This window comes from Pezoporus flaviventris, unplaced genomic scaffold (genome assembly GCF_033815535.1).
Source record: "Pezoporus flaviventris isolate CSIRO_AGI_PZ_B2104156 unplaced genomic scaffold, CSIRO_AGI_Pfla_v1 ptg000015l, whole genome shotgun sequence".
Lineage (NCBI taxonomy): Eukaryota > Metazoa > Chordata > Aves > Psittaciformes > Psittacidae > Pezoporus > Pezoporus flaviventris.
Window position 1 is genome coordinate 20,629,783 of NW_026892563.1, and position 19,651 is coordinate 20,649,433.

Genomic DNA, 19,651 nt, shown 5'->3' on the forward strand with positions numbered 1-19,651 from the left:
AGTCTGTCAGCTGAACGACAGGCCCCTGCGATGCTGAAACTCTTTAAGGGAGAGCCTGCTGTCAGCATTGAGCATTAGCACGGCTGTGGATCCTTTCTTTCCAAATGTGTACCCTCGCTACACTTTTGAAAGTTAATAATTAAAAGATGCATAACAACTTAATAATTTTGTTTCCTCTATAAAAAATGTCAAGCTGGTACCTCAACATCTTGTGACATACTAGGCTAGTGTATACAGAGCTCTAAATAGTGTACAATTGATTGAGGTAATCTTTCAGAATGCATTAGTTGCCGTTTTTAAAATTCAGGTAGTTCCCATTCTAGAAATACATCTGTGATCCAGATGTGGTGTAGAAGTGATGAGTAGCATTTTATTTACAAACTGGATATACTGTGAAAGCCAAAGCATAACTTTGGGGTCACTGTGAGCCGACATGCTAATCGGTCCTACTGTTATTTAATGATTTGCCAAGAGGCTTGGAAAAAGCACGTGCTACTTCTTTGAGGTCATATGCAAAATAGACAAAAATAATATGTGATTACAGTTTTGTTAATAAGCTTGGAGATTTTTACTTTTGCAGAATACTAGTAAAGGAAATAATTGCTGTTAATGTCATTTGTGTTGCATGAGTTATTCTTTGGGAGACTAATCTGCCCAAGAGCTTTAGGATTAGTCAAGGAGAGATTTGCCGCTATAGGCGTTATTGTAACAAACTGGACTGTAGCTTTATGTTATTCAGCATTACTGGATAAAAGCTGCTTATCTGTGTAGATCAGTGCTCTAGATTATTTAATTGCATTGTAATGCAGATGATTTTTCTTGTCAGAAAATGAATGTAAATGAATTAAACCACTGGCTGTGAAGAAAATGTGAATGATACATAAAATTCTTCACCAGGTTGCTTATTTAAGCTGGATATACCTTTTGATATGACCAGTGATTCGTGAATTTGCGTGTTTAAGAATATTATGGCAGCATGTATGGGACAAATTACCACATTTAGTTTTATCTTACTCTCCTGCCATTTGTTGAGTTGTTAACTTATCTTTTGAAGTGCATGTATTCTTAAAGTGCTACTTCCTCCCCACTATCTCCCAAAATACTGTTGTTCAGTCCTCTTTATGATAAAACTGCTGCTGGATGTCTCTGTTAAAGTCAGTAATAGTTCATTAGGTTTTACCGTATCAATAAGTTATGCAGACTAGAATCCTCTCTTGAAATCAACTAAGTTTAACCTTTTATTTTTGGCTTTCAGTTTGGTTTAACTTGGCAGTGTTAGGTTTACTGTTGGACTCAATGATGTCAGACGTCTTTTGCAACCTAAATCATCCTGTGATCTAAATGTTTAGTTCTGTTGACAGTGTGTATTAATTGCTCCAATATTTCTTTATGATTAGAAACATTTAGCTGTCCTAATCAATATAAAGAAGTGCTATGCAGAGCAGTTCATCAGTGTGACCCTGCCAGCTCAAAATGTAGAAAGCTCCATGTGATCATGGCTTGCGCTGGTAATGTCATTAAGCTGGGAGATGTTATGTGATTTTTGAAGGGAATGAGATTGTAAGTAGACAGTCACAGGTTGTCATATTGTTAGAGCTAAATTGATACCACTCTTAAGTAAATAGTCCCTTTGTTTTCTGCCACTTTTAGGTGCCTTCTTAGCTTCCTTGGGTAAGGCAGAAAATAATCAAAAGTTCCCTATTACAAAGCCACTAGGGAAGGTCTCCATGAAATTACAGCTTAAGATTTTGAGTGAAAAAAGATAAGTAGATCTCCTACTGTACTATTAATTTAATAGAGATCTCAGGTGGAAGAGCTGACTCTGAGTAGGTTTCACATTACGCACGTCACCTGTGGAATGACGCGCTTCTATTTTTATTGAAGTTTTGATAGGGTTGTGGTGCATCTATAAAGAAAGAAAATCATTAATTTGGAGGATTTTTTTGCAAGTGTTTGATACAGATGTGTCAAGTTTGATATGTTCTCCAGTTTCTGAAGATGTTAGAGGGAGTAAGCCAGTGATAGTTTCACTAATTAAAGCAAGCCAGACAAGGTGTCATCCTGGTTACTGGAAAACTCTCTAATTACCCAGTGGAAGGACAGTGATGGTTGACTGTTAAATCATACAGTGCTTACTCCTTCCACTGGAGAAGAAAAATTGAGATAGTAAAGAGAAATCTGTGCCAATATAAGTGTTCCTGAGGGCAGGAAAATTAATGTTGTTTTCTAAAAAAAAGAAAAATAAAAAGGAAAACAAAAACCCAACTTGTCTTAATTGTGGCATTTTAACTAACAATGCTAAGCTAATAGGGTAGTTAGATGTTGACTGCAATGTTTCTTGGTGTGATTTTATTATTCATGAAGCTGTTTTGTGTTTGTTTAAGTAAAGAGTAGGGAAACTGAAGATACAGGGTTTGCATACCTCGTGTGAGACAGTAATTCTGTTTCTTCAGTTTTTCATTAATTTTTAAAATGTTTCTGATTTTCCCCTTGAGAAGCCTTCTAGCTAAAGATTAAAAGTTAAAAATAGATATTTAAACCTAATTGCATATTCTGCTGTACCTCAAGTGTGACATGCTTGCCTTTGGGGCATATGGGGCAATGGAGAGCCATGGACTCCTCTCTTGAGGAATTTAGCTTGAAGAGGAGATTTATCTTTGTGTTGTGTTTTCTCAGATGGTAAAACTGAAGCGAGTACTTTCAGCTTATACCTTCTGAGGTTGGCTACATGAGAGAACAGAAGGCTGAAAGAGAGAACTCTTGACTTGTTTGCCTTAATACTGCAGTCCCATGGGAGGGATTTAAACCAGTGTTGAGGTTTGTGGGGGAGGAGTGTTAAGGTGGTTTATAAATACATATTATAAGGTGGGAAGCTCACAGATATTCCAGAAGTGCATGTAATTGGGAAGTAGTTGAGGGCATCTCTGATGTTTGGCTCTGTACCCCAGAAGATGGGGCACTTAAAGGGGGAAGGCAGCTGGGTGGTGCTGAGTCAGGGTGTTGCAGGGAGCGTGCCCAAAGGAGGTGAGCAAGAGCACTATAGGGTGGCCTGTCATCAACCTGGGTGTTTTAATGCTTGTTTGAGTAGATGACAGTCTGTAATATTTGGCTGTGAGCTAGACCTTTAGCAGTCCCATATTGATACCATCCCAGCCACTGCATTTTAAGATTCAGTTGAGACGAATCTCACTTGGAAACTGCTGCTTTTAACCCATGGTCTTTATAAGGCATGATAAGATAAAAGCCTGTGTGCTAAACGCTGGAAAAAAGATACATTGTGGGTTTTTTTTAGGAAGCTCTTGGGGAAAACTTGTTACTTTTTTGTTAATTATTAGTGAACTCTTCCTCTCAGTACACTGAATACATGTGGAAAATAAAATTCTATAATCATGCTTCAAGAATGATCGTTGTTGTGTGTTTAACCAAGTTGACAAGGTGACTATATTTGGGCAACAGTTTGGTTACAGCTTTAAAATCTGTGTTAGAATCATAGAATAGTTAGGAAAGGACCTTAAGATCATCTAGTTCCAACCCCCCTGCCATGGGCAGGGACACCTCACACTAAACCATGCCACCCAAGGCTCTGTCCAACCTGGCCTTGAAAACCACCAGGGATGGAGCATTCACAGCCTCCCTGGGCAACCCATTCCAGTGCCTCACCACCCTAGCAGGAAAGAATTTCTTCCTTATATCCAATCTAAACTTCCCCTGTTTAAGTTTGAGCCCATTACCCCTTGTCCTATCACTACAGTCCCTAATGAAGAGTCCCTCTCCAGCATCCCTGTAGGCCCCCTTCAGATACTGGAATGCTGCTATGAGGTCTCCACGCAGCCTTCTCTTCTCCAGGCTGAACAGCCCCAACTTCCTCAGCCTGACTTCATACGGGAGGTGCTCCAGCCCCCTGATCAGAGGAGGGCCACGAGGATGGACTTGTTCCAACAGTTCCATGTCCTTTTTATGTTGAGGACACCAGAACTGCACACAGTATTCCAAGTGAGGTCTCACAAGAGCAGAGTAGAGGGGCAGGATCAGTATTGTGTTCTGGATTCGTATGAAGACTGCATTAACGCTTCTCAAACCTGCGTGAATCAAACAGTTTCAGCCTTTGCTGCCATGGGTGGGTAAGCCTAGGGTTTGGTTCAGGCTTGCTTGAGCTGTTTCTGCTTTGGATAGACTGAAATGTCAGGTGTGGAATTAAACCTTTTTTTGTCATTTCTTCTTCTTCTTGCAGGTGCCAGCTGATGGAAACGCTGGGCTGCTGGCAGAGCCCCAGATTGCCATGTTCTGTGGGAAACTGAACATGCACATGAACGTGCAGAACGGAAAGTGGGAGTCAGACCCCTCTGGCACCAAGACCTGCATTGGGACAAAGGAAGGGATTCTCCAGTACTGCCAGGAAGTAAGTCCCATCCTCGAAAACAGCTGTGGTGGTTCTTCTTCTAAAGCACTAAGCTGCAGGGGTGTGCTGGAGAGCCAAGTCTGTAGGGACATTCCCTGTCTATTTTCCTTTTTCTCTCCTACTCCGTTGTCTTTTGTCCTTTTTAAAGAAGCTTTCTCTAGAACCTGTTAAACAGCTTCAAAAAGCGGTTGCTGGGGGAATTACAGGGACTGTTATTGGACAATTCCGTCCCTGTGTCTTCTACCCATGGGGGATAATTTTTGTATAGTGTATGCAGGGTGAGCTTCTTACAAAGTATTTTGAATAAAGCTGTGGTGACAGTTTATTCTTTAAAATGCCTTTGTTCTTTCTGGGCTGATCTTGAAAGAGTCAGCTGTAACATGTCTTCTGTCATCCTGCCATGATACTGAAATACACTGGGGCAGTCCAGAGTTACTGGTCTCTGCTGCACACTGAACCATTCAGGTTTTCTTAATAGATAAAGCCTGCCCTACAGATGAAGTCACAATGATTGATTTCATATTTCAGAGGAGAAACTTATTACCACTCCCTTATGTCCTAAGAACAGATTGTGGATCTAATTTTGTTTTGTCTCCATGCTGTGATACCGTGATGACCTCGTACCAGTGTGTGTGACAATGTGAAAAGAAAATGTGGATTTCATGCTATGAAACAAAAGGGCATGGCTTGAGTTTCTTTAGTCCTTATGTCTTTTTGTACCACCTCTGTTTTTTATTATATTTTCTTTTAAAGCAGGGGCTATTGCTTATTGCCATGGCAGTAGCTACATTGCTTCCTAAATGTCAAATCAATTCCTGTGAAAATGCCTCTTTAGAAAGCAATATAATTCATGCTTAGGGTCTCTGCTCTTTTAGCATCTCTATTCCCGTCTTTTACCCATTGATTGTTCCTTCTGTTTCTTGCAGTGTTTTATTCGTTTTTTTTTCCCAGGTTTGGGCTTTATGGTCTAGAACATTCATTTTAATGTTGTAGTGGTTACTAAAATTATTTTTCACCAGTAGCTTTGTCTTTTTACTGAGTATTACTTTGTGAAATTAATACTTTTGTTTACCACTGACTAAAATACCAAAGGTAACCTACTAGTAAGGTTTTGGAGGTTTCTGCGGACCTTCTGTTGTCTGATTTATATAAAGTTAATTTATGCGTAGTGAAATTACTGAAGGTGAGAAAAAGAGTAAGAAGATGGAAGTAGAGAAGCAGTTAATAAATGTCCATAGGGTAATAAGGCTCTATTTAAAGTTATAGAAAGAAATACATGAATTTACAGGAATTAAGAGTAGAAAGTTTGGGAGGTTTTAAGGCATGAATAGCTCAGTAACTTGGCAATTCAGTTACAAATACCACTGGTAGGGAAGGGCTCCAGAATGAGGCCTTGGAACTGTAAATCTCAGCTGGATGTGAGCCCATTTTGGAATTGTGGGTGGCATTTGAAAAAAACCCGAACAAAAAAACCCTCCCACACCCAAACAAACTCAAAAACCCCTCTTAAAAAGAGGGAAGAGGAAAGCAAAAGCAGTCAGAAGGTAGCAGCCTCATACTGTTAGATTACAAAGGGAGTAATAAGGAAAATATTTTTTTGACTTCATGTGAGAAAAAATGTCTTTGCCATGAGAGTGGCCATGTGGTGGCACAGGCACCCAAGCAGGCTGTACAGTCCCCACCCTTGGAGACTAGGAGAGCTGAACTGGGCAAGGGCCTGAGCAAATTGGTCTGGCTTAGAGGTAGGCCCTGCCTGGAGTAGAGGAAGGTCTGGTGACCTCTCCAGGTCACTTTAACCGGAGGTTGGTTGTTTTTTTTTTTGCCAGTCTCAAATTTTTCTCCTGACTTGAGAAACAGAGACCTTTGTTATGTGTGTTTTTAAGGGTAAATTTTGAAACTCCGTTGTGGTGGTAGCCTTGATTTGGGTACTCAAAAGTTCTTCTGCTTATTAGATGATCATGTCACAACTTCAGAGATTCTCTTTAGCTACAGTTAAAAGCACAGCTTAGGGTGTTCTGCCCTGTTGTGGGGCAAGGTGCTAGCAGGTTTACTCCCTAAAAATGGGGTGGACATCTTACACATAATCATATTGATTAGCTAAAATCAGTGTGTGATAAAGCAGTGTACTTTCATTAACCTGAAGTGATCAGCTCTGCTGTGGTGTGCTATAAAACATAGGAATCTGGCTGAAAAAAAACCAACCAACCTTTCTTTGCTGTGCTTACCAGTATGCTTCCTGCTTCTTGGTGGGAAACTGCTGGTGTCCTGGCTCTTCTGCCCTATCTTTCCCCCATGCATGCCAGCAACTGGCTGTAGGACGCAAGGCCGGATGCCTGGATGGTGGGCAGAGCCCTGGTCTGGAAGGTGCATGGAGTGCAGAAGGACTTAAATTTCTCCTACAGAGATGTACCAGGAGCCTTGTATTTTTTCTTGATATTGCCTTCGTTGCCTCTCCTCGTCCATTGCCAGCGTAGGTGGATTTTGAAGTCTTGATGTAGAAAGTAGCAGTTGAGGAGCATTGCAAGGGCAGAAAGGAAGGAATGGGGAATAAGCAGAACCACCTACATGTTTTAAAGGTTTATATGGCTTGTTGTTGCTTCGCTTCATTTTGAGTGGGAGCTCAGTGCAGCACAGGAACTGTCTGAATTTATATTTGGACAAAACATCACACAGTTTAAAGATGATAAAGCTCAGACTGTATGTTACTCATTTGAAAGGAAGTGGAGATACTTGAACGCTGCCTTCTAACTTCTTTGACCTCAGTTAAACTGCTACTGAATAAGTGGTTGTGGAAGCACAGTACATCCATCTCGTCTGCCTTCATACCTGTGCATTCTCCAGAGCTCAGCCAAAGCTGATGGCTTTTCTTCTTTTTAATTTAAATACAAGCTAATCAAGCTTTCTTAGGTGGAATGAGATGATGGTTACAGAAGTACTGTTTGCTAGTGGTCTTTCTAACGTCAGACTAGCTAGCATGCCTTCATATTAATTGTACCTGTGCTGAAAAGTAAAATGGCATGAGTTGCTGCAGGACTTGAATCTTGCAGATCATGCCCATGCAACATTGCTTTAGTGTAAAGGGAGTGGTTACAACTGCATGTGTGCCAAAATCATTAATGTGGTGTGAGTGTAGCTGACGCTTCACATCAGGCCATCAGTCAGTATAGTCCTGCTGCTGACATTGCAGTACCAGCTGTTTTGGAGGGGTGTTGGAAAAACCCTGCCATACATGATTGCTGGATAACCAGCCCCTTGGGGAAGGTTTCATCCTAACAGCCCCTGATGGGTGATTAGCTGATGCCATAAAATAGGTAGGGACCACTGCACCTGGAGTTTGCTCTTTCTTGTTTTGTGGAAGAAGCCAGTTGCCCCCACCCATACATATTAAAGCACTGAAGTGACATATTACGGTTGAAGGAAGGTGCATTTCAACGCCCATCAGCTCCTTGTCTTGCTGAACAGTTTTCATGAAACTGATCTGGAGCTTGCCCTTTGGCAAAGTGTGTTTTCAGAGTCATGTGAATATGCAGAGTTAGGAGGTTAATTTAGGTGTGCTCATTTCCCTGTTTAAACAGAATGAGTGCTCAGAATGAACAAACCGGTGTATATTTTATTACATTAGCAGTTTTGAACAACTCCTATGGTCTAAATTTTATGTCTAGTAATTAGGATACATTATATGAGTTCCTTGAAGGACTGAAATCATTTTGCCATCTGTGCTGAGCTTGGTGTCCAAAATGAACTGTAAAAACAATACAGCTGGCAAAAAAATCATTTTGTCTAATACATTTTTTTTCCCTACTCAGTTTAGTTTGGAGGTGCTCATTTGCATTTTAAATATGTGTGGAGCTGTTCCGTTTCGGGTTGGTCTTAGTTTTTTTTTAATGCTTAGCATAACTTACAGATGTAGGGTGTATGTTTGCCCTGGCAGGTGTTACATCTGGCATTTCTAAAACCATATCATGACTGCTTGATTTCTTTTGTCCACTTTCTTTCTAAGTGCCACTGATATCCACAAGCATTTTTTCACTGAACGTGTATTTATTAAAGTCCTCCCCAGAAAGGAAAAAGAGAAGAATTAATAATGAATGCTGCTATACTCCTAATTGCATCTTTGTGTTACATAGAGCAGAAAATAGTAGGGTAAATTCAGATAACAGGTAATTCATTATAGCTGTTGACAGAAGAGTGTTGACATTTCTAATCTCTAAGCATAATACTTTTTAAAATTACCTTCTTGTCATTTTTATCAAATATTCTGTGTTAATGCCATGGGTTTTACCAGGAACTTTGCCTAAACATGAAGCCACTTCTTAGCCAGATCCAGCACAAGCTGGAAAGTGACCATAATAAGGCCTTGAAATTAACTCACCACACAACCCCCAGCTTCAAAGCAGTCCTCAAGTCCCCTGTTTTGTAGGTGGGTCGAAAAGGCCATCGAATGACTTCCCTATCTTCGTTTTTACTTACTTGCTTGGCTCCCTACCACCACCATTTTCAATAATCCTTTTACTCTTGTTGCCCTGGGCCCATGTCAGGCAGAATCAGGCAGGACTAATGGCAGCAGTTCCCTCCTTCTCCAGTCTTTGTCCTTGTTGAGAGCTTCTGAAGGTTTGTTAAAGGGTTGCTGAACTACCAGGGATGCTGATGTTATAAAAAGGAAAAAAATAATTTGATCTTTTCTTCTGAGAAGAGAATTTGAGATGTGATGAAAATGGTCTTGCTGCTTTGATAATGGTTTCTCTCCATGTTACCTTGTCATTTTCATCCTAGTATGTTGTTTTTATCAAGGCTGCATAATGTGCTCTTTCTAGTTTCTCAAACCAAATAGCCATTGTATTGAAGAACAAAATCAATTGTAAACCTGTACCACTCTAAATTCAGCAGCCTGAAAAGCCATACATTTTGCTCTGAGGAAAATGATCCATTTAATGAAACGTCATGGAAAACATACAGATTTTTGGCAGCACAGATTGTCCTGAAAAACAAATGACATTTTCAAGAGAAATGTGTGTTGGTATATTCTGAGACATGTACAGTCATGCTTAAAAGTTCAGGTGAACAGTATATTAGCACTTTTGGCATTGATTATTGAGGGGTTTTGTTTTTTTTTTTGATGTAGCTTTTGGTCGACAGCGCAAGTTGAATTAGTTCATTCTGTCTGCCACTGCTTAACTCTCATTTGCTTCAATGGAGGCTTAGATTTTGGAAATGCAGGGTCTGCTGCTTGGTGGTATATTTACCCTTAATATGCTCACCATAGAACCCTCTTGAAAAAGAAGGCTGGGCTTTTGAGCCCAGACTGTAGTGTACCATTTAAATACATTTCAAATCAAGTGGCTAATGAAACTTGGAGCATATGTTACAAGATAATGCCTGCCTTTCATGAATGAAATAAAAAGGGTCCCCTGTCGTTTTCTCCCTACACAGACCTTTTTTTGCATGTCTCTAAGAAATAAAAAACATGAGGATCTTAGTATGTTGCTGCTTTCATGATTAGTTTTCCAGCTCTTTTTGAAGCAGCACTTTTTTTTCCTTGTGGAAGGAGGCTGCTTCTGCTTTGAGGTGGAGGGGGGAAGAAAGGTGAAAATAGGCAAGGATCGCATAAATATTTATTTAAGCAAGTGTGTGCTGCAGTGTTTAATGAAGCTGCAATGCTGCATTTTCCTCTAGATTAAATTTGAATTTTGCAGACATGATGGACTAGATGAATGGTTCAACTTAATCTGCGGGTTCCACCAGCACAGTGTTTGTGCCAGGAATGCAATTATTCCTTCTGTCCTTTAAAATACATGAATGTAAAGGCTGTATGCATGGTAGTCCTATTGCCTTTTTTGGCTCATAGTTGAGCTAGCAGACAATGATATAGCATGTGATGAAGATGTCAAAAGAAATCTGCTAAATTGGAGATAAAAAAGACAGGAAGAAAATGTTTTACATTGTCATCAACATGCTGTGCTCTGTGCTTGCGGCTTTGCTCCTCAAGGTTACAGAAGGACCAGCTAACCGTGTTTGCACGAGTCTCTCTGCATACAAAGGGAAGGGAGCAAAGCTCAGCTGGTCCAGTGCTTGGCCTTATTGGAGCCCAAGAAACTTCTGAGAGGGCTGTGTAGCTTTGGAGGAAGTCTGTAGAGTTGTTACCTCTCCTGCACTTGGTGGGGGCAACACAGCGGATCTTTACTGCTGTGTTTCTCCATTCTTTTTTCCCTCTGACACACACAGTTATCATAGTAAGTTGTCTGCTGTTTCCTTTACAGATACATCTCCCAAACATCTTACGCTATGTAGCTCTGAGATGGGCTGGTAGCAGCTGTCCTTTAGTAAATAATATTATAAGCCCAAGAGATATTAGGCATGAAGTGTGATGATTATCTTAAGGAAAGAAAAATGTATTATAAATGTACAGCTGTTACATATCAGCCCTTTTAAGGAGGGAATGTCCTTGGTGATATACTTTCTTTTTCCTCTACCTTTTTAGACCACGCTTGCATGGTTTGGCACAAATCTATCCCACTTTTGCTAAAGGTCATTCTGGGACCTCTCTAACTCCTGACAGCTTCCACTATGATGTAGTTTTTATTCTTAGGGGGTTGGTTTCAGAGGTAGATCAGTTTCTTGATCCAGCTTCTGTGTTAGCACTGGCTCATGAAGAGGTATTAGCAGTAAGCGGACAAAAGAGGAAGGAATCGTGCTCTGGCGATATCAGACTTGTGTCCATTTAAGGGCACTGAAACAGCAGCTCTAACAGCAAGTGTACCTCTGCAGATGGTGGTCCTGAGAGCTGAGGCTACCTGCAGGGTTTGGAGGTCTGCGTGATTTTGAGTGCTTAAAGGGATTTCAGCTCTTTCTGGTCTTCATACAGAAGACCAGAAAGAGCTGAAACAGAAAGACACAAAAAGTCTCTGTGCAGGACTGTGTGTATGTGTGAATAGGGAGTATACTTTGTCTTACTGCTTTTTCTTCTGGTATTGCGGTGGTAGTGGTACTTGATTCTAGGGGTTTTCTTTTTTTGCGGGGGAAGAAGTGGGCAGGTTTCTTTTTTCTCCTTTTTCCCCCCACCCCTTGCTTTTTTAGCTCTCCCCTGTTTCACCTGTGTCCATGTACTTTGAAATATATGGAAATCAGAAATAATGACTACAGATACGTTGATTTTACTGTAACAGTGCATGTGAAGCTTATTAGTGGCGGTTAGTGGGCTGATCTGTCCAGATTGGTCACACAGAATAGGTTCATGTTCAGAAGTCTGTCCTTGCAAGTAAAAGGACATAACACTCATAGATAGCTTCAATTGCCAGTTCTGTAGGCAAAAATAAAAAAGTAAAGACAGCTTCTTGTGCTGTGTAGCTTTGAAGTTGTCTGGAAGGTGATGCTTGCTTGAATTCATAGCAGGGCAGTGCTGCTAGATTGGATGGGAGAAATACTTCTTGATTTCTAGAACATTCACTTTTTTTCCCCAGGCAGCTTATTACCACCACTTTGTAATTCATACGGCAGCATAATAATCTAGTCAGCTTTTATCCTGTTAAAATTATTAGGTAGTGCTGTACTGAGTGCCTGCTTTAATCTTCCAAAGACTGAATACCTCTGGCTAAAAAATTCCACTGATATTCTGTTTTTCTAGATTTACAAAAAATTGTTCTAGGTGGTTGTTGATTAATTTTAATTATAATTATGAAGATGTTTCTGAATATCTGGCCAACTATTGATGGCTTCATCCACCTTTTCCCGTTTTGTATACATATAACATGGGTTTTTTTAATGAGTTTAAACAGAATTTTAGCCTTTATTTTCTTTTATTTGAGGAGGGTGAGACCTTAGGGTAAACCCTTGCTAGGGAAAGAGAAAGACTCCTTCTCTTTAGGTAAGACAGGACCTTCTGCTAGGAAGTGTTTAGAGGATGCATCACTGTATCTGTTAAAACATCAGCTTTGTATTTTGTGGGTACTGGTAACGGTTACATATATTAACAGGAGAGAAAAAAAGAAAATTACTTGTGTGGTAATGACAATACCATGTTTAATTTTTTTCTTCTGTTAATCTGGATATGAGAAAATACGATCTGATACACATTTTTTTCTTGCTAGCTTAGTTTCTTTTTCTATAAATATCAGTGTAGGTCAGAAGAGCACTGACCCCATGGAAATGTAATGATGTGCAAGATGTCCTAATTCCAGTTTGAAGAAACTGCACAAGGTTTCCATTAGAATATAAACCAAGGCAATTTAATTTGGTTCTTGTCGTAAGTCATATGTCTTCATAGGCATTTATAAAACATCTCATGTCCTCCATTCATTATTACTCCTTTCTTCCATTTGGCCTGGAAAGAGAGCTCTGCCAGAGAGTTGTGCTCAATAAATGACTTCTTTGTAAATTTAACTTTGGGTTGCATATGGGAAACTGTAATGTTTTGAGGCACTATCAAGATCCTTTAGTATTTTGCTTTTCCTTCTTTGAGCTAATTACAGACTTTTAAAAAAAAAAAATTAAAAAAATTATTTTGATGAGCATTTCTTTAAACGTCTGTGAAGTGTTGCAGCTTATGTTGCTTGTCCAAGTTCCCACACAGCTTGGCAAGTCGGTGTACACCATCAAAGAGGAATAAAAAAATCAGAAGGGATCATCCAAGGAATAACATTTATGCTTCTAAACAAGGAACCTAAGAGGATAGAATAAGACTGATCTTATTAAAGCTGAACTTGTAATATCTTGTAAGTTAATATGTGTATACTTTTTTTTTGGTGTTTTAGAGGAGATTGTCATAGAAACTCACATTTTGAGCTATTGCCGAGAACTCATTAGTGGATATGCTAATACGTGATTACTTGCTGAAGTCTGGAAGATGGCTGTTAAGATGCTGGTGTCAGTATGGATCAGAGCCTCTCTGTTGAGCAGCGGTGTGATGTGTTCCTATCATGGTTTCATTCCTTTACCCCAGGCATTTCACATGAAGAGCACTGCTGTGGTTTGGGGTTCAGAGCAACATAGAAGACTAAGAAGTCTTCCATATTCAATCAGTTTTGAATTTCCTCAGTGTCCCCACTTCTGCATACTTTCAGCTTCAGCATCCTGAGCTGTTGTAGCTTAAGATCTGTTGCAGGAACAGTCTCTCTTATGAGACAGTCATATTATGTGAGCTAATTTTAGAGTTTCTTACCAAACTAAGAGCAGTGCTGCTACAGAGCTGTTTAGCAGAAGTGTTGAGTTTAAGCAGTACATGCTGTTGCAGAAAGAGTCAGTTTTCTTTCCTCTTCCTCCTCATTTCTTCTCTGCCAGATTTTAGCATATGTCTGATCTTGCAGTGAGGACATTTAGGGAGCTGAACTGCACAAAGCTAAACCCCGCAAACAAACAGAAAAAAACCATGAGTTTCTTTCTTAACCCAGCTCACCAAAGGAGGTGGAAGGGGAAAGCAGGACTTCTTATGACAGCTGACCAGAGGATGGCTTTGCTGTAGTGTTTGAACAGCTGGAGAAGGAGAAGCTTTTTAGGTGTTTTTGAAGGCACTGCATCTTTTTGTCTCTTGGCTTTATGTGTTTTCAGAAGAACACATCCAGTTAAGCCCAAAATTTCCCCAGCAAGTTTTCTCTGGCGATAAGACAAAGACAACAGGAGCAATTTAAATGGGGGGGGGGGGGAAGGATGTTATAAGGTCTAGAAGACAGATGTCAAATCAAGCCTGTAATGAAGAACGGGCCACATGTTAGAGATGCAAATGTGGCTCCATGATTTAATTTTGGGCAGCAGTAGGGCCATTAGTGGAGAACAAACAAATTCAAAATACCAGAATGTGTGCAGAAAAGGAGAGAAAAGAAGCCAGGTGAAAATGAAGAAATGTGAACAAGGCTGGTATTTTTAGTCAGGATGATGACAGCAGGAAGGACAGAAAAGAATTGATGGATGAATGAAAGACTGAGATATTTGATATATGCAATATCCTTGTCGTGATTATCTGATCTGAAACGGAGTTTTCTTGGATCACATGGTAAACTACTTCCACAGGCCTGCCATAAGTATTTTGACAAAAAGGATATGGACCCTCCGTATCAAGTGTAGAGTCCTAACTGCTGCTTGTTTTGTTGTTGCTTTTGCTTCTTCCATGGTTTTGCAACTAGAGGTGGAGTGGGCTGTTCTCAGGAACATCAGTCTTGTGCTGTTTTCTAAGATTAGGGTTCTTTGTTGCTTTTTAGCAAACATAAATCCTGTCTTAAACGTAATGCAGAAGTGGATTAGATATTTGCAAATTAATGGGATGTATTTATCACACTGTTGCCATGTCATAGAAGAGGGAGAAGCTCTGGGCTGACTTACAGGGCTTTAGAGGGTCAGTGTGGTGGTTGCCACAGGGGAGTGGCAATAGATTGATGCAGAACTGCTTGCACTGCACTAGGAGTTTGATACAGAGCTATTTGAAGTCTGTGTAAATCCTTACATTGACTTTGCTGCTTAAATTCTCCATTGGAGAAAGAACTGCAGTTTAGTTTAATGTCTCACTTTCATGAGTACTAAAGAAATTAATGCTTATCTCTGAAGCAGTTACTCTGCTGAACAACAGAAACTGCTAAGCCACAGAGCGCAGTAATAAGGTAGATTGCATCATAACATAATCCTGGAGATAAGAGCTTTTAAAGCTTTGATCTGCTTTTTTTCATCTCCTGAAGTTTCAACAGAAGCGTAGGTGCAGTTCTGCAAAGTAAGAAGTAATCTCTCTCACAGAATGAGCCAATGCAGCACAGAGTGTTAAGGGTTTTTTGTTTCTTCATCAGCTTGAAAATCCTTTCCATCTGGAAGTACTTGATGGAAAGGTCAGACTTGATTTACTTATTTTTACTTGGTCCAGTTCAGTGAACTTAGTTCCTGTTGGAGAAAGGGTGCCATAGATTCAATTAATTTAATATAACTTAACGTATTGTTTGCCGGTCTTGCTCTGAAACGGAAGTGAGAGACATAAATTATTATACTTGCTTTTACTATTAAAGTTCTTTTTGGATTTTAAGGAATTGTCAAGTTGGAGGATCATGTAAGAATAAAAAATCACCAGATTGTGTTACTGCTACCTGAGTTGGGATTACCCTGATGACTCCAAATAGAATTGTTCATGTAGCAGTTAATATTAAAAAAAAATACATTTTTTTCTACTGAGCTGCTGTTCATGGTGCCAATCTGTTACATACTGTTATAGGAAACATTTTTGATGATGAAGAGCATGATGCCAAAGGTTGAGTTTGATAGTACTTGTCAAATGGTACTTGAAGCTCCTTGTTATTCTTTCCTTGATGCCTTTGCCTGGCTCTCCTGTGCAGAATATGCTGGGTTTGAGGTGTTTGGTTGGATGCAGCCACAACAGTTGCATGTTAATTAGTTGCCTCAAGCAACTGATTAATTGGGGAATTCTTACACAGTGAACAAGAAGAAATGATAGTGGACTCTGGTAGATTCCATCAGCACCTTTTATAAGTCAGTGTACTCAGCATGTGGTGTCCTCTTCTGGGCATTTGTAGCTTCTGTTTTCTTAGCTTCAGAATTGGAAATGTTAATCTGCATCATACTAAAATGTTCTTTTTTTTTCTTTTCTTTCTTCCCCTTCCCCCCCCACCCTTTTATTTTTTTGTTTCCCCCTACCAGCAGTCAGAGTGAGGTAACTGAAGGTTTTCATATACTGTTTACTTTGTGAAAGGTTTTTGTGTGGCTGCCTGGTAGGAGCCTGTTAGAGGAACCTAATCTTCATCTGTGCAAGGGGCACTAATGTCCAGCATGGGGATAATGAAAAGCTTAGGCAGAAAGAGGACTGATGCTATATGCAGACCTGCCCTCTCCATTGGCTTTGTTAAAGCATATTCAACCAGGGTCATGCTTTCTTTCCTGGTTTTTAATGCTACCATGCCATTTTTCCAGTGTATCTTAAAAATAACAATCAGCAAGACAGGAAACCAACTTGAGTGCCAGCAGTCAGGAATGACTGAATTTGCAGTCTGAAGCCTAAGTTTTTTTAACACAGTAGAGCATTTTCTATGGTTATGTCTTTGTATTTCTTTGGAGATTGTGTCTCTGTGAGAATGGGTTACAAGCTTCAACTGAAATTAAATCCTATTGCACACCTCATTGCTGTCCCCTTCAAAAGTCTCCTATAAGCTTGAGGTATATGAAGTTCAGAAAGTTGGTGCTAAGCTCTTAAAAATGATAGTAGTATTTAACTTATTCCACCCTCATGTACTCAGAGATGGTAGAAGGTGTTTTTGAATCATGCTTTAGGACCACCTTACTTGAGGTAGCGTGGTTCAGATTTCTAGTAACAGCAGGTCACCCAAGGTAGGAGTTACAGCTTGGCAAATAGCTGTGTCATGCTTTCGGTAACCTGTTAACACTTACTCATGTGAAGTAGACATCACTTTTTAAATATCATGTTTCATTTGTACATGCTTGAGCTAGTATAGCTTGATTCACATAGTACGTGGATTGAGATTTGCCCTTTTGACTTTATGACAGTGTCTGGCTGAGATGGTTGCTCTCTGCTCTTGGATGCTCACCCATGGTGTGAGAGGGTTGGGAGACCTCTGGCGAGAGGCATGGCGCAGAAGGATATGTGCATGGGCATGTTCTGGCTGTGCAGCATTTTGGATTGGAAAACAGATGCGGGATTACATCCCTTCCTACTCTGTCCTGAAAAAATTCAGGATCAGCGCATCTCAGGGATTCATAATCAACTTGGATTTTTTAAGTATAAACTAACGCTCCCTTTACCCATCTTGCTTTTGAGCACCTTCAAATGCACGTCCCATTTCTGCTGGAGAATAAGGTCTTACATATATTGGTGTGGAAGTTTTGTTGGATCTGGTTGGACTTAATATTATGCCACAGCAGTGTTGTTCTCTAGGGATTAACATCACTGTGGTCAGTTGAGTCATTGGGAGCAATTTGAAGCGCTTCTGGTTTCTCCATTTGGCGACCTTCCTAATCCTTTTGAGATTGTTCTTTTGTAGGAGATGGAAAGCCAAAGAGCAAAAAAAGCTTTTCACTTTTCTGGCTTTTTTTTTGCGTTGGTGGATTCAGTCTTTCTGTTAGAGAAGTCAGTGTCAGGGTTCCCATTGACTTCAGTGGAGCATGCAGTACAAGGCCTCGAAAAAAACGTTTTACCATCTGTATGGGAACAGACTGCAGGAAGGAGAAGGCTGGCAAGAGAATGTTTAGCTTCTTTTTTGGTGGGGGATGGAGCACTAAGACAGTTTGTTCTTTGATTTACACACTTCTGAGCTGCTTCTGTTAAAGGCACAGATGCCTATAGACAACCCAATGACTGGGAGTGTTGTGTACATCTAGACTTGGTGCTTATATACATGCTTAAGATTTGTCAGCTTTTGTCAGAACCATTCCCATGTCTGTGAGGTTCAATAGCCAGCTCTACAGCAATGTTCGTTACCTGTTAAGTAAAAAGATTACTCAAAAGCTTTGATCCCTGTTGTCTTCTCTGCTGTTGGAAGATGTTGGAGCCTGTGAGTAGTGGGGCTTGCTGAAAATATGCAGTGGTGGAGTGTGGGTCTGAGGGGCTCTGAGCTCCACCTCATGTGTTCTTGCTGCTGGAAAATAAACCAAGCCAGGTGGGTCTCTTGTGGTAATGTAGCAGCAGAGGGGGGGTTTTCTGCTACATTGGTTTTCCTTCTGAAAAAACAGTAATAAGGTGCTGTGATTTTACTAATAAAGAGTGCAGACTGAGTGTTCTGCAGCTGAATTGCCCTGGGAGACGATACAGGTGTCCTTCTATTTCAGATCTCAGTCTGTCACTACCGGCGTTGCTCCAGTGTGCACATGCTGTCCGACAGATTGGAAGTCTGTTGGGGAAGAAGGATGGTAGGGCTTCACTATATAGTAAAGCACAGATGATGATGCATGCTTCATTTCTTTCTTTGCTTTCAAAACCTGTAGACTCCAGGGCACAACTTCATCTGAAGGATCGTTGGCTGAAAGCTCTTGTTCTCAAAAGGGGAGGTGGTTGAGAGGTTCTCCTGTTAAATACCCACATGGACATCCTCCATGGACTCAGGGTGGCAGCTTATTTCTTTAGCAGCTACAGTATTTAGCAGAAAATTGGGATTAGTTTGGTTTTCAGTCCAATTTAGCAGGTGGAAATGAAGTACCAACCAGTCTAAGCTTTCTTACGAAGACATTTGCAGGTGGCAGTTGTTACATCCCTTTCCATTCCCTTCTTCTCTTCTGTCAAGTGCAGTTTACAAGTAAAAGTTAATTCTAAGGGATCTGGAGAGCCATAGTGCTTCTAATGGCTAATGAAAATTTCCTAATACCCTATTGGACATTAACTTTAAGTAATGCTCCGTGTGTGTTACCAAAGACATGAGCAGTAGATCCTGTTCCATATAGAGCAGAATTTGCACCATGTATGTACGAGCTGCTTTCTCAGGAGATTTTCTTCCTTGTGTCACCTGCTCAGGTTTCCATTGCTTTCACACTGGAAAACTGTTCCAGATTAATAATGCAAGTGTAAACTAAAATATTGAATAAGTCCATGTGGATCTAATCAGGCTGAAGTACATGCGTGCAGCTTATTCAACATTCAGACTGCAGTACTGAAATTTATTGTCTTGAGTTTTGGAACATTGTTTTTTTATAGTCTTCTATTTGAAACAGACACATGTGAAATGTTAAAGACTAAATTTATTTCTGTCTTGGTAGTGGCTCCAAATTGTGGGTCCCTTGAGTAGATTAGGCTTTAGAAAACGCTTAAGAGACAGTTTCTGTAGATGAGCTTTGACTATGAACTTCATTTAATCTGATATATAGTTAATATTGCTAATGGAATTAAGAAATACCTGATTTATCTTCAGACATGTATTCTCTAGGTTGCTGTCCTAAGAGAGCAGTTTGCAGGCAGAATAACTATATCTGTGCACGATAGTGGTGAGGCAGTTGACTACTGTGGACCAACTGTTCTGAGAAAGAACTTGAATACTAAATATACTGTGTTTGTATTTTAAAGCTGTAGTCTATATAATGTGTATTTCATGCACAAGCACAAGAATTAATGAAAAATATTGCTGCTTGATTTAAGAGGAAAAAAAGTGCAGTATCATCCTAGAGCTACTGACATAATTGCTGTAGGTATCCTTTCTTGAAGAACCAAGGCAGGGAAATATAAAATGGAATGCACATTCCTCTGCCATTCACAAACAAGAAATGTAACTGATCTGAATGTTTATACAGATGTGCTCCCTTTAGCTTCATTCTTCATGTTCAACTTTTTAT

The 19,651-nt window shown here is 40.1% G+C and overlaps 1 protein-coding gene across 5 annotated transcripts in view; it reads left to right on the forward strand.

Moving 5' to 3' along the window:
- The window catches only part of APP (amyloid beta precursor protein), a 205,165-nt gene that overhangs the window by 32,461 nt on the left and 153,053 nt on the right, over nt 1–19,651 (forward strand). For all 5 annotated transcript variants that reach the window (XM_061453749.1, XM_061453748.1, XM_061453752.1 and 2 more), the window contains exon 2: nt 4,232–4,399. In XM_061453749.1, the coding sequence (XP_061309733.1) occupies nt 4,232–4,399 (168 nt within the window). The remainder of the gene's footprint in view (nt 1–4,231; nt 4,400–19,651) is intronic.